This window comes from Mastigoproctus giganteus, chromosome 13 (genome assembly GCF_048544385.1).
Source record: "Mastigoproctus giganteus isolate SK-2022 chromosome 13, ASM4854438v1, whole genome shotgun sequence".
NCBI lineage: Eukaryota > Metazoa > Arthropoda > Arachnida > Uropygi > Thelyphonidae > Mastigoproctus > Mastigoproctus giganteus.
This window is the reverse complement of record NC_143587.1, coordinates 42,566,534-42,582,660: the sequence shown is the minus strand read 5'-3', so window position 1 is coordinate 42,582,660 and position 16,127 is coordinate 42,566,534. Positions and strand designations below refer to the sequence as shown.

General features: G+C 36.9%; 1 protein-coding gene across 1 annotated transcript in view; it reads left to right on the top strand.

Annotated features, from left to right (window-relative positions):
* TppII (Tripeptidyl-peptidase II) overlaps positions 1–16,127 on the top strand; it is a 647,643-nt gene that overhangs the window by 489,384 nt on the left and 142,132 nt on the right. Inside the window, exon 23 of the mRNA XM_090387764.1 lies at positions 11,915–12,159. Within this exon, the coding sequence (XP_090243890.1) occupies positions 11,915–12,159 (245 nt within the window). The remainder of the gene's footprint in view (positions 1–11,914; positions 12,160–16,127) is intronic.

Here is a 16,127-nt window from a genome sequence, read left to right as displayed (position 1 = left end):
CAACATTCTTTAATTATCTTTCAGGAAGCCTTTTTAAACATTAAACTTGTTTCCTTCATATTTTCTGCAGATTATCAGATATTATAAGAATAAAGTCCATGTATTTCCGTGCATCATGAATTTCCATTAGGCATCAGCACAAAACATTAAAATTTGATGTTTACTGCACTTTAATTTTTGCACACAAATACCAAATATTAATTTTGATTTTGATAATATGTTTTGAGATTAGTGGCTGTTTTGCTTCCGCCTGTTGTCTCTTTCTATTCATAGAATACCATCAATATTTCACCGAATAAAATACGCTGTTACACTACAATAATAACTTCTGCAACAACATTTTGTTGTTGTTGCAAATTATTAATTATAATGTGAATTGAAATGCTGAGAGAGTATTTCCTTTTCTCATATCAAGAATGGATATTAACAGCATAAAACATCTTGAAAAAATGGATCATATTTAGCTCATTTGTAACAGTCAGTACAAAACATTACTTTCTCTTACTTTTATGATGATAAATTCTTTTATGTTATGAGTTTCATAAATCATTCACGTTAACTAAATAACTAGGCTTAGAATTACAATATTAACTTTGCATGTTTGATGCTTTGCCATTTCATACTAGGGAAAGAAATTGCAGTGTACTATTTATTTATACATGACCAGTTAGCTAAATAAGCCGTACAAATTTTCCACACATCCAAAACAGACAAATATATATATATAAGGTAATTAGAATAGAAATACACTCCTGCCCTCCTATTAACTAATAGCTCAGTGTGGAAGAATTTTAGTTGTAGGAAAGTAAAAGGTACACTGGTGTTCAAAGCAAGTGCATCACCCCTTAAAATTGTAATTGTTGTCCAAATAACATAAGTATATGGCAATATTTTTTATAGATTGCATCAGATAAGATTGACACATGTAGGTGATGATGTAATATTACATCAGCTGTTACTTTCAGCTATATAAGCACGCTCTGCAAGAATTGCAGTCATTCCTTGCTTGTGTCAGGATGGCGAGTTACATGCAGTTGATGTCACGAAAAAAGAGTGCAGTTGTTGCTTTGTGAGGAAGGACATTCTTCCTGTCATATTGCTTATAGAGTATCTTGTAATCAGTTGACAGTGAGTAGATATCTTTCCAAACTCAAAAATAGTGGTTCTGCTGAGAGGAAAAAATGAACCGGATGCAAACGAGTCTCTACACCAAAACAAGACCACGTTTTGAAGCATTTATGCCTTAAAAACTGTAAAGCTTCTTTGTCTGAGCTGAAAAGAGAATGGGAAGAACATACAGTGGTGGTAGCAAGTGCAGTAACAGTCAGAAGATGCCTCTTCAAAAATGGACTTGTAGCCCATCATCCTAAGAAGCCCCTCCTCACACAAAAATGAAAAAGACCTGATTAATCTGGTGTAAGGAACATGTCAAATGGACCCCCGAGCAGTGGAAGTCCAGTTATTTTCTCGGATGAGAAGAAATTCAACCCGCATGGCTCTGATGGGAGACAAACAATTCGTTGTAGATATGGTGAAGAATATCATCCAGACTGTATGGTGTCCAGCCAAATGATATGTGGGTGCATTTCTATCACAGAGTAGGTCACCTGCAGTTCATAAAGGGTTCTGTAAATGCCAATGGATACCTGGCTATATTGGAAGGCAAATTGCTGACAACCATTAGAGACCGTTTCAACCTGCATCTTTCAGGACGACTCTTCTCCTTATCATCGGGCGAAAAGTGTAAGTAGGCACTTCTGTAGTTACTTTAACTTCATTTCTGCATCAGAGGTTGACAGTAATGTGTTTACATTTGTTACAGGTGATAAAATGTAAATACATTACTGTCGAACCTCTGATGCAGAAATGAAGTTAAAGTAACTACAGAAATGCCTACGTCTGTAACCAAGTTACAAAGGAGGTTAGGCAGGCGAAGGCAGTTTACGAGAAATCTTTGGCAAAGGATGCAAAGAAAAACAGCAAAGAGTTCTTTACCTATGTAAACTCTAGAAGGAAGGGGATGAATCAGATTCGTTCACTTGATATCGATGGTTCAACTGTTGATGATCCTGCTCAGGTAGCTAACAAACTAAATGAATATTTTGCATCAACATTCACACGTGAGGAGTTATTCAGGGAGGGGAATGCCAGAGGTGTATTCAACTCTGGCAGTAAGCTAGATAATCTTGTAATAACTGAGAGTAAAGTGGAGGAGAAATTGTTGAAGATAAACACAAGGAAGGCACCTGGGGTGGATGTAATCTATCGAGTTATATTAAAGGAGGCGGCAAAGGAAGTAAGCAAACCCTTAGCCATAATTATGAGAGCTTCCCTGGACTCAGGGGAGGTACCCATGGACTGGAGATGTGCAAATGTGACCCCAATACACAAAGGAGGATCAAAGGGGGAGAGAGGTAATTACAGATCTGTTAGTTTAGCTTCTATTCCATGGAAATTAATGGAGGCACTGGTTAAAGAAGCATTGCAGGATCATCTAGACAAGACTTCAGTTATAGCTCAGACACAGCATGAGTTTGTTAAGGGGAAGTCTTGTCTGACTAATTTGATTGGATACTATGATGTAGTCACAAAGGTACTGGATGCTAAGAATAACTTTGATATTATATATTTGGATCTTAGAAAAGCCTTTGATACTGTTGCACATGGAAGACTGCTGAACAAATTGGAGCAGTGTGGCATGGGAGGCAAATTGCTGCTATGGATAAAGGGATGGTTGAGTGGAAGAAGACACAGTGGTAATCAATGGACACTGCTCATCGTGGTCTAATGTTATTAGTGGAGTCCCTCAAGGTTCAGTGTTGGGTCCATTATTGTTTTCTGTATTTATAAATGATATAATGATGATGGTATATCAAGCTTAGTGTCCAAATTTGCAGACGATACAAAGGTGGCAGGGTTTTTAATGACATTAATGACAGTAAAAAAGTAAAGGTAAAGTGCAGCCATTATCAACCCACTGCAGGATGGAAGCCTCCTCAACAATTCATGCTGAGGGAAATGGACCATAATCTGCCACGCTGGTCCAGTGCGGGTTGGCAGATCGACCGTATTCAGCAGTCAGGGGCTTGAACCCCGGTCTACTCAAGGAGCGTGTGCTACTTGCACTCCCGCTCATGACCACTCGGCTACGGAGTACACTGCTGCAACAGGATCTAGAAAAGTTAAGTAGATGGGCCGAGTGGTGGCAAATGAAGTTTAACATTGACAAATGTAAAGTACTACATATGGGAAGCAGTAATCCCAGAGTAACGTATCAACTCTGTGGTACCACACTGACAGTGGTAGAGAATGAAAAGGACCTGGGAGTAATTGTGCAAGCAGATATGAAGTTTTCTGAGCAGTGCAGATGGTCTGCAAGAGTAGCTCATGGAGTATTGTCAATGATATACAGGAAGTTTTCTAGCAGGGATAAAGAGGTGATTATCCCCTTGTATAAGGCAATGGTCAGGCCACACCTTGAGTACTGTATACAGGTTTGGAGGCCTCATTTTAAGAAGGATGTATTGCTGTTGGAACGAGTACAGAGAAGGGCAACAAGATTAGTGAATGGAATAAAGGGTTCCTCTTACGAAGAAAGGCTTAAGTTTTATAAATTACAGTGTCTGGAGACTAGGCACCGGCGAGGTGATTTTGAGGTGTATAAAGCCTTGAATGGTTTGAGCATGCTCAATGCAGATGGGATCCGTCTTCTTGCTCAGAATAATTGCCTGAGAGGGCATAAATTCAAATTGAGGAAAGACGGTTGTAGAATAGATGTGCGGAAGTTTGCCTTTAGCCAGCAGGTGGTTGATTGTTGGAACAAACTTCCATCTGTCGTAGAAGTTGATAGCTTAAATAGATTCAAGGCAGAACTTGACAAACATTTGGAGCAAGTGGACAGGTGAAATAAGGGTTTTTTTTTTTTTTTTTTTTTGGCTGATGCTATATAAGCTTGCTTTCTTGTGCCTATGCTAATGCTAACTGTCATCATGTTGAATCTGCAGTTGTCAGAAAGAAACCAAAGACCCTTCGTGAACTTCAGAAAGCCATAATTTGTGTTTGGAAGCACAAAGTATCAGTTGATTATCTTCAGAAATTGATTTTGTCAATGCTCCGACAGTGTTCTGCTGTCATCGAGGCCAGAGGCGGTCAACTAAATATTAGTTTGCACCTGGTGAACTTTTCATTTTGTTTTTCATTTAAAATGATAAACTGAAGCAAATTGAGGGCTTCAGATAACATTTCAGTCATAATTGTCGTGTTTACCAAAACTGTTGGATAAAGGTTGCAAATGCTCATTTTGGAATATTTTGAGAGCACCTGTCAACGCTTTGCCTTAATTATTAATAAATATTTTTGTTTATTTTTCTGTTTGTGATGCTAGTCATTAATGTAACATACCATCTCGAAAAAGAGTTCGAAACATGAAATTCCTAGGTGATTCACTTTCTTTTAACACCAGCGTATATGACTGAAGAATATAAAGCTGGTGCTGTTATCCGGAAACACAATTTCCCATCCAAGTTAGTAACGGCCCTGGGCATGGTGGTAGGTTTCTGCATTTGGTAGTGATTGTCTGTATATGTATATATATACACTAAAATCTTATATTTATAATTTAGTGTTATAATTTACACTTATGTAATTATAATTTAAACTTAGATTTTAAACTTAAATTAGTGGTTAACTGGCCAATATCTGTCAGCATTAGCATTGAGACATATGAAGCAAGAAAACAATCTTATACAGCATCAGCCAAAAAAAAAAAAAAAAGTTCAGCCTTAAATTTATTTAAACTGTCAACTTCCACAACAGGCAAAGGCAAACTTCTGCACATCTATTCTACAACTGTCTTTCCTCAATTTGAATCTGTGGCCCCCTCAGGTTCTTAATCTGAGCAAGCAGAAGTATCCCATCAGCACTGAGCCTGCTCAAACCATTCAAGGCCTTATACACCTCAGTCAGATCACCTTGCAGGTGCCTAGTCTCCAGATGCTGCAATTTGCAGAACTTAAGCCTTTCTCTTTACTCATTCTAGCAACTCTACATCCTTCCTAAAATGAGGCCTCCAGGCCTGTACACAGTACTCAAGACGTGGTCAGGCCACATCTTGAGTACTGTACACAGTACTCAAGATGTGGTCTGACCATTGCCTTATACAAAGGGATAATCACCTCCTTGTCTCAGCTAGCAAAAAATACATACATATATATCATTGACAAAACTCCATGACCTGCTCTGGCTGCCTGTCTGCACTGCCCAGAGAACTTGATATCTGACTACACAATTACCCCCAGGTCTTTTTCATTCTCCACCTCCCTGAGTGTAGTACCACAGTTGGTACATTCCTCTTGGGTTACTTGGTACCCATATGCAGTACTTTCCATTTGTCAATGTTAAACTTCAGTTTCCACTTCTCAGCCCATCTACCTAACTTTTCTATATCCTGTTGCGAAATGCTATCTCTTCAGAATGCCACGCCGTTTCACTATTTCATTATTTCACTATTTCACTATTTCACTATGTACATATACATTTTAGTGTGTGGCCAAAAAATTATTAAAACGAAATGAATTTATTTAAATATGTAAAGGTAACAATAACGTAGAGGTTAAGGTAACTGTAACATCTACGTTATTGTTACGTTTACTTTAAGAATGTTAATAATAAAAATGCAGATAATTTAAAATTAATAGTTATAATGAAGATTAATTATTGCTTATTAATTAAGAATGTTTAAAAAGAGCAAAAGTTATTAATGAAAAATTACTTAAAAGTATGTTTGGGGGGGGGATTCTAAGGACCTCTCACTAGTCGAAGTGAGAGGTCCTTTAGGCACTTCAGATCACAACTTGGTGATTGTCTCTTCTCCAATGGAGCCTTTATCTCATGGCTATTCCCAACCTCGTGTTGTTAGGCATTACAAGAATGCAAAGTGGGATGACCTGCGAGATTTCTTTTCCTTGGTCGGATTACTGTTTCAAGACTTCTGATGTCAACGTTTGCTCAGATCGTGTCAGTGAGATTGTTCTTGCAGAAATGGAATCCTTTATCCCACACTCCACTTTAAAATCTCGTCCTTTATCTAATTGGTTTTAGATTGGTCTTGGTTTTCCAATAAATGTGCTAAGATTGTCCAAGAGAAGAATGTTGCATATTGTAATTGGCTTGTTTTTAATTCTTGAGTTTCATTTTCTGCCCACACCAAAGCTCGCAACAATTGTAAAGCAGTTATTAATCAGTCCAAACTAGAATTTGAACAGGCTAAGAGTAGAAAACTTGTTTCGTGCCCTAATAGTAGCCGAGCATTTTGGTCCCTTGCCAAAGCTATTGGCCGCAACTTTTGCCCATCTCTGCTCCCACCTCTGTCCACACCAGATGGTTCTGTTGTCAGTTCAGCCAAGGATAAAGCCTACCGGCTAGCATCCCATTTTTCTTCCATCTCATATTTTAATGATCTTAGTAAAACACCTCCCACCATTCCCAACACGCTCCATTCAATACCTCCTGTGGTCTTCCGTCAAAAATATGTCAGAAGGATTTTGACAAATCTTGATGCTAAGAAAGCTCCAGGTCCCGATGGTATTTCTCCGCTTGTTCTCAAAACCTGTGCTCCTGAACTTCTGTTTTTGGTGCCTTTTTTCACTTTCTTATTCCAAAGGTGTTTTTCCTTCTGCTTGGAAATTTGCTCATATCCAACCAGTTCCTAAAAAGGGTGACAAATCCCTCCCATCCAATTATCATCCCATTGCAATTACTTCTACTCTTTCTAAAGTAATGGAGAAACAATTAACCATCAACTCTTAAACTATCTAGAAACCTTCCTTCTGATCAATGATCACCAGTATGGATTCTGTCAGTGTCGATCCACTGGTGATGTTCTGGCTTATGTTACCCATTTATGGACTAATTCAATGGAAAGGTTCAGTGAAACACAAGTAGTTGCTCATGACATCTCAAAGGCTTTCGATCGTGTTTGGCATAAAGGCCTTCTAAACAAGCTTCCATCTTATGGTTTGGCAACTGGTTTTAGTAATTGGTTATCCAGTTTTCTCTCTGATCGCTCACTGAAGGTGATGGTAGATGGCTCTCAGTCTTCTAACTTTTTCACTAATGCCAGTGTCCCCCAAGGTTCAGTTCTTTCTCCCACTCTTTTCCTCTTGTATATTAAGAGGAAAATATACAAGTAAGTCCATTGACTGGAAATCCTATCCATAGGTTTGCCGGTGATAGCACATTGCATTCCACTTTCTATTTTGAGAAACCTTTCCCTGTTCAATCAGCTTCAACTTCTCAAAAATCTGCTACCCATTCCTTAAATGCCGATCTTCGGGTAATTCTAGCCGACCGGGCTAGCCGAGTGGGTAAAGTACCTGCCCGGCAACCCAAAGGTCGCGGGTTCGATTCCCGCCTCGGGCTTGGATCAAAGTACTGCAAAAACCTTGGGAGGTGCAATATGGCCACAGAAGCCGATGCGCCAACAACTACCAAATCAAAAAAAAAAAAAAAAAAAAATCGGGGTAATTCTCCAGTGGGCCAAAGACAACTTAGTTGATTTCAACCCTTCTAAAACTCAGTCTTGTCTTATATCTCGCAAAAAGGATTCTTCTGCTCCTATGCTTATCTTTTTTGACACTCTGCTTTCTAGGCAAAATAATATATCTCTTTTGGGGATTACCCTGACTTCTAATCTCTCTTGGCAGAAGCACATTACAAATATTGCTTCCTCTGCATCTAAAAAACTTGGTTTTCTCTTTCGCTCTTGACATTACTTTTCTTCCAAACAGCTGATCACTCTGTATAAATCAAAAATCTGCCCTACCGTGGATTATTGTTCCCACGTCTGGGGTGGTGCCCCCAAAACCTTTCTCAGGCTTCTTGATTCCGTTCAGAAGAGGGCAGTTAGGTTAATTAATGATTCATCTTTAACAGTCTCTCCAATCGCTTTCTCATAGACGTACTGTTTCTGCTGCATGCCTCTTCTACAGATACTTCCATGGGCACTGTTCTTCTGAATTGGCTTCTATAATTCCTGCTCTCTCTTTCAAAACAGTCTGAACACGTGCCGCCACCAGCCAACATCCATTTACTGTGCAACTTCAAACTCACAGAACCGACTTTTCATCTTCCTCATTTATTCATTCAACTGCTGTTTTCTGTAACAACCTTCCTTCATACGTATTTCCTGAAAATTACAGTCTACAGAAGTTAAAGTCCAATGTCAACAAATATCTTCTTTCATCTTCTCAATGGCGCCTCCGTAGCCAGGTGGGAAGGAGCAGCAGTGCGTAGCACACGCTTCTTGATTAGACCAGGGTTCGAGTCCGTCACCACCAAATACGGAGGATGCGGAAAGGTCAGGAATGACCACCGCATATCCCGGAGCAATATGGCCTTAGTTGCTAATGCTCCTAAAAAAAAAAAAAAAACAAAAAAAAAAAAAAATCATCTTCTCAACCTCCAACCCAAGCACGGTACTGAGTACTATAGGTTCTAATACCTCTCGTGTTTGGGGTTTACATTTAAAAAAAAAAAAAAAAAAATGTCAACTGGATACTTACTCATGGAAATGCAGTCAAATGTTACTTATGTAAATATTACTCAAAAACCTTTATTGAGTAAATGTTTATGAGCAACATTTACATTTTCCCTGGTGTATTTTGGACTTGTTTACATAACACTGAATGTTACCATATTTGTTATATTGTAATATGAATTAAGAATTTTTATCCTTTAATATGTCCTTTAAATATTCAATAAGTGCTGAAATTGATGTGGACAAGATGATGGAACGGGATTCAGTAAGTGAATCTTGTTTCATCATCTTGTTATATAAATGGAAAGTGAAGTGTACTGTGCTTCTTTTCATATACAGTCGAACTTCCCTATAACGAATTCAATAAATCCAGCGAAAAAATTCGTTATAGAGAAATTTCGTTGTACAAAAAATCTTTTTATTAGAAATTGTTATCTAATTAGAAAATGAAAACGAATCTACATTTATTTTTAATGTATTTTATTTCAAAAACACTTATTTAAATTACGTTAATTTATACAATTTTCGCCGGTAAGTATCACAAATTAAAAAAAAATCTGTAATTTTCGTTTGCACAGTTCAATTAAAAAATGTCTGATTCTCAAAGAAAACCTCACATTTGTTCAGATCATTAAAAACATTATCAGGAACATTTTCACAAAACTGTAGACCCATACGAACTGTTTTAAAAGCGTGAATCATTTCTTTGCGAGTTGGCTTTTCTGCGGGTTGTTCTGATGCGTTTTCAGCATTATCATTAATTTCTTCGTGATCATGGTCGTGTCTAACACTGTTCAGCAGTATTTCATCTTCATTCGGATGTTCAGTTGTAGTCAGATCTTGATCTACATAAACATTACTATCCAGTGTTATTTCATTTTCGATATTTCCGGATGATTCTAATAATGTCCAAAAGTTTTTCCGTTGTGAAAGGGGCAGGTCATCTTGTTCATCCAGTTGTTGTTCGACTTCTGCATTCAATGCAAATCCCACTTTCGAAAAACAATTTTGAATATTGTATTCATGACATCATTTGTCCAAACTTTTGCCAGTTCAGAGATGCAATCTCTAAGGTTAATTGTAGCCTCCAAGTTTCTATTTTCTGATAATGCATTGACAATCTTCATTATTATTCTCTTTCAATAATGAAATTTAAAATTTTTAATAATGCCTTGGTCCATTGGCTGGAGTTTTGACATTACATTTGGTGGTAAAAACAACAACTTCACACTTAAGTTTGGCAAAAATACTGGCAGGATGTGCCGGACAGTTGTCAGTTACCAACATGATTTTCCTTTTTTCTTTTGTTATACGCTTGTCTAGTTTCAATATCCATTCTTCAAAAATATCACTTGTCATCCATGCTTTTTTATTAAAGGTGTAGTCAACTTCCAAAAATTTTGTGCCTCTAAAACATCTTGAGTATTTTGATTTTCCAATGACTAAAAGTCTTAATTTTTTTCTTCTTGTCATATTTACTCCAACTATCACAGTGAAAGTTGCTGTGCTAGTTGGAGCAAAAAAATAAGTTCTTTGCTTTTTTTTCTGCCAAAACATTTATCATCCTTAAAAGCAAGTGTTCTATTCGGTAAACATTTAAAGAATAAACCCATTTCGTCAGCAATAAAAAAAATCCTTAGGTTCATAGTCTTCCAAAATCTTCTTTAAGGTATTGTTCCTCCAACTGTTGCAATCTTCTTCACTTACATTAATGCTTTCTCCGCAAATAACCTTTTTCACAATTCTGTGGTGCCTCTTAAATTTATCTCGCTACCCAGTGCTCACATTAAATTCTGTAATTTCTCCCTAACCTCTTATTTCCTGTGGACCTCAGTCTTTCCAATTGCTGTTTTGTCAAACACAATAGTTTTCTGATAATTCAATGGTAAGCAGGGTGGTTAAAGATAGTAAACCGGATATGATACTTCACTAAGACCTGGATAAATTTGGCAGACAGACTTTAAAATGGCAATCTAATGTCAATAATTATATTCTTTCACTTTCTCAACTTTCAACCCACACACTATACCAAGTACTATAGGGTCTAATACCTATCATGTTTGGAGTTTCCAATGAATAAAAAGAGGAGAAAAAAAAAAAAAAAGGGAGGGATTTAGGTTTAACTGATAAATTCAAGATAATCAATCCATTTGGGTAGTAATCATCTCATTCAATCTCACTAAAAAATGAAAAATCTGCATTTTGATTATTGCATGCAAGTTTGGAAGGCCTCATTTTAGGAAGGACATAGATCTGTTGGAATGAGCGTGGAGAAGATGGTCAAGATTAGTAGTCGGAAGAGGACTACTCTTACCAAAAATTACCCAAATTCTCTAAATTGCAGTGTCTGAAAATTAGGCATCTGTGAAATTAAACTTGAGTGAAGTGTTTAAGGCTTTAGATGTATTGAGTAAACTAAATGCTGATGGAATCCTTACTCTTTCTGAAATGACACTCATAATTGGGTGAGGGTGACCATAAATTTAAATTGGAAAAGGTTGGCTACATAAGATTTTGACATAAATATTTAGTAATCGTGACCTGTTTATGTGCGATAGGGAAACTCATAGATGGTCATGTCAAGGATCAAAGAAATAAAAATACAAAGAATCTTGGCTTAGATTTAAGTGTTTTTTTATTTTTTTCTTTAATGAAAACCCCAAACACAAGAGGTATTAGAACCTTTAGCGCTTAGTACTGTGCATGGGTTGCAGGTTGAGAAGGTGAAAGAAGATATTTGTTGACATTAGACTTGAACTTCTGTAGACTAATTTTCAGGATTTACGTTCCGATTTCTTGAAAGAAAAAATAAGTGAACAAAGTGGATAAAATCATTTTTTATATTTTATTTTTTTCAGTCAATTTAAGTGTTATCCTGTAGCAAATAGTAAGAAATTACAATTTTGTTGAACTTGACAAAACAAAGTACATTCATTCATATATGGTATTGAATGGGTCATTGTCTTTGCACCATGTTTTAGCGAACTGTCCAAGTTGATAATTAGCGTCATATTAATTGTATCTCATATTGTGAATACCTTCATAGCTCATTGTGAAGGTATTCACGAGTGTCCGAGGTATTGCATTGCTTTGAATAAGTAACGGTTTACCAGTGGAGAAGACTAATATTACTTATTCTCATCCGATACCACCACCCATACGGCACCATTTGGAAGCTGATTAGCTTCTCATCAGTTTTATTATTGACTTGGACAGTTCACTACAAACAAAACATGGTGCAAAGGCACTGACCATTCAATAGTGAATCTTAAGCATAGTCCCATGTTTCATGCAAAATAATCAGCTTAATTCATATATAATATAAATCACATATGTATACATTGGTTATCTAAGATTTTTTTTTTCCCCCTTTGTTAGTATTCCCTTAAATTAGAAAAAGGAGATTACACAATTCGTTTTCAAGTGCGGCATGAAGAGCGTTCATTGTTGGATAAAATAACAGATATGCCAATGCTTGTCCAGATGAAATTACCTTGTCCTCTATCTGTAGATATATATCCTACTTATTCTAGTGCCCTATCTGGAGGAAAGAAAATATCTTCCAGTATTCTAGCACCAGGATCGTCCTGTCCTTTATTTATTGTTCCCATTTCATCTGAAAAGTAAGTATCAATTTTCTAGAATGACTGCCCTATATATATATATATATATATAACTTATTAAAATATTGTAATATCTTGAGAATTTACATGTATCCAATGATTACAGTTGAACTTCATTGTGTAAGATGTGGAAAGTAATGTACCAGTCATTGATTTTCTAAGTAGTTCAAAGTAGGTTGTTCACTCAATTTTCTGGATATTAATTTATTGATTTCTGTTTTCTACAGCAGCATGTCAGAGAGGCAACAAGAGAAAGCAATACTCTAGATGTGATTATTAGCAGTGGATTTTTATTCATTAAAAATATCTATTTAAAGGAACCATTAAGCCGAAGTAATCATAATATGTTGATGTGGGATCTACTTAAAAATATAACTACTTTCAAGGGTAAAGGAATGGACTTTTGCTTTTGTAAAGATGACTGTATTGGTCTCAGACAGTTTTAAAATTCTGTTCAATGTGACTAACTGATAATGTTACTAACTGCATATTTTAAATGAAAGACGTTTAGGGTAATCATAGAGTTTCTAAACTTTTTATACCAACTAAGAATGTTATCCAAGATTTAGACCTAAATAAATGTCAAATGAACTGATGAGACAAGGAAAATGCTGGGATAATTTTAAATTAGCAGATGAAATGAAACCTGTAGCATGTAAAAATAGAGTGCAGTCAGATCACAAAGGGGGTTTGGCAAACTCATTGTTAGAAGTCCTTGGCTAAGAATGCAAAGAAAAAAGTATGTTCACATTAGAAAGAAAAGGATGAATAACTATTGATGCTTCTGTTCAGGTTGCTGACAAACGAAATAAATATTTCACATCTTGGTTCCTGCATGAAGAAGTTTCTAGGGATAGGAACACAAGAAATACATATAGTCATAACTGGAAGCTTAATCATTTTGATATAACTGAAGAAAAAAAGTTAAAGAGATATTTCTGGAGCTAAATGTAAACAAGGCACCTGGGGCTGATGAAATCTGTTGAGTTATATTAAAAGAAGCAGTAAAAGAAGTAAACAAACCTTTGGCCATGATTATGCGAGCATCCTCAGATTCATGGGAGGTTCCTATAGATTGGAGATATGCATGTGTCTCCTATTTACAAAGAGAGATCAAAGAATGATATGGATAATTTTAGAACTATAAGCTTTACTTCTGTTCTAGGGAAAATAATGAAGTCAGTGATTAAAGAAGTATTGCAGGATCTTATCTGTTTATCTATTACAATGTACTAACAAAGGAACTGGATGTAAACACTAATTTTAGCATCATATATTTAGATTACAGCATACCTTTAACCATTCTGCCCAAAATACTGCTGTATAAATTGGAGTAGTGTGGCATTAGGGATGAGTTACTGTTATAGGTGAAAGAATGGTTGAGTGGCAGAAGATACAGCATAGTTCTAAATGGGCACTGCTCTTTTGGACTCATGTTGTTAGTGAAGTCACTCAGTGTTTTTTCTCTTACTATTTACAATATTTATTAATGATATTAATGAAAACATACCAAGCTTATTGTCTAAGTTTGCAAATGATGTGACATAGCCAAGTGGTCAGGAGAGTAAGTGCAGTAGCATGAACTCTTTGAGTCGACTGAGGTTCAAGCCCGTGACTGCTGAATACGATTAACGTTTGAATTGATGATTTATTGTAAGCTCCACTGACCTGGTGGTCATGCCAGAGTCTAACAAGAACAAAAACAAAACAAAAAAAATTATAAGGTTGGCAGAATAGTTAATTAGCATTAGTAGAGGCATATGATGCAAGAAAGCAAGCTTATGCAGCATCAGCCAAAAAAAAAAAAAAAAAAACCGCTCCCATTTTCACCCCTCCATTCTTTCCAAATACCTGTCCAGCTCAGCCTTAAATTTATCAACTTCCACAACAAAGGATGGAAGTCTTCCACCAACCAACCAACTGGCTAAAGGCAAACTTCCGCACATCTATACTACAACTGTCTTTCCTCAATTTGAATTTATGCCCTCTCAGGTGATTATTCTGAGCAAGAGGAAGAATCCCATGTCTCCAGACACTGTAATTTGCAAAAACTGAAGCCTTTCTTTGTGAGAGCATCTCTCTGTTCCATTATGAGGTGATTATCCTCTTAAAAGGGAATAATCACCTCATAACGCAATGGTCAGGTGATTATCCTCTTACAAGGGGATAATCAGCTCCTTATCCCTGATAGAAAAATTCCTGTATGTCATTGACAAGACACCATGAGCTACTCTTGCAGACCATCTGTACTGCTCAGAAAACTTCATATCTGCCTGCACAATTACCCCTAGGTCCTTTTAATTCTCTACCACTGTCAGTGTAGTACCACAGAGTTGATACATTACTCTGCAGTTCTTGCTTCCCATATGTAGTACTTTAGATTTGTCAATGTTAAACTTAATTTACCACCTCTCAGCCCATCTGCTCAACCTTTCGAGATCTTGTTGCAGCAGCATAGCATCAGTAGTGTCCTTAACAACCCTGCCAACCTTCGTATCTTCTGCAAACTTGGACATTAAGCTTGATATACAATCATCAATATCATTTATAAATACAGAAAACAACAATGGATCCAAAACTGAACCCTGAGGGACTCCACTAATAACATTAGTCCACGATGAGCAGTGTCCATTGATTACCACTCTGTCTTCTCCCACTTGGCCATCACTTTATCCATAGCAGCAATATGCCTCCAATGCCACACTGCTCCAATTTGTGCAGCAGTCCTCCTTGTGCAATAGTATCAAAAGCCTTTCTAAGATCCAACTATATGATATCAAAGTTATTCCCTGCATAATTTTGTATCCAATCAAATTGGTCAGGCAAGACTTTCCCTTAACAAAACCATGCTGTGTCTGAGCTATAACTAAAGTCTTGACTAGATGATCCTGCAGTGCATCTTTAACCAGTGCCTCCATTAATTTTCCCTGAACAGAAGTTAAAATAACAGGTCTATAATTACTTGTGTCACATTTTGATCCTCCTTTGTGAACTGGGGTCACATTTGCACATCTCCAGTCCATGGGTACCTCCCTGGGGTCCAAGGAAGCTCTCATAATTATGGCTAAGGGTTTGCCTACTGCCTTTGCTGCCTCCTTTAATATAACTGGATAGATTCCATCCAACCTGGGTGCCTTTTTTATGTTTATCTTCAATAATTTCTCCTCCACTTTGCTCTCAGTTATTACAAAATCATGTAGCTCACTGCCAGAGTTTAATTCACCTCTGGCATTCCCCTCCATAAATAACTCCTCATGGGTGAATGTAGATGCAAAATACTCATTTAGTTTGTTAGCTACTTGAGCAGGATCATCAATAGTTGAACCATCAATATCCAGTGGACCAATCTGATTCATCCCTTTCCTTCTAGAGTTTACATAGGTAAAGAACTCTTTGCTGTTTTTCTTTGCATCCTTTGCCAAAGATTTCTCATCTGCCTTAGCCTGCCTAATCTCCTTTGTGACTTGGTTACAGACCAGCTTATATCTATCATAGGCTTCCATATCACCCATTAATTTATATGTATCCCATGCATTTTTCTTTTCTGCCATATGTCTCATTAGTTCATCTGACATCCATTTAGGCCTAAACCTTGAACAATATTTATTAGTTGGTATGTAAAGCCTAGTATCTTCCCAGATAAATTGTTTGAATGCTTCCATTTTGAATTTGCTGTTGGTAACATCATCAGTTGGTCCCACTGTATATAATTTAGATACTGTCTCAGGCCATCGTAGTCGCCTTTACGAAAGCAAAAACCCTTCCCTTTACCCCTGGTGGTAGCTACCTTTTTGAGTAAATCCCACTTGAACACACTGTGATCACTGCAACCTAGTGGTTCCTTTATGTGCAGATTCTTAATGCATGAAGAATCACTATGATAATCAGATCAAGATTATTATTCCCTCTAGTTGCCTCCCGAACATGCTGATGTAGAAAACAATCATCCATCCAATAAATCCACAAAA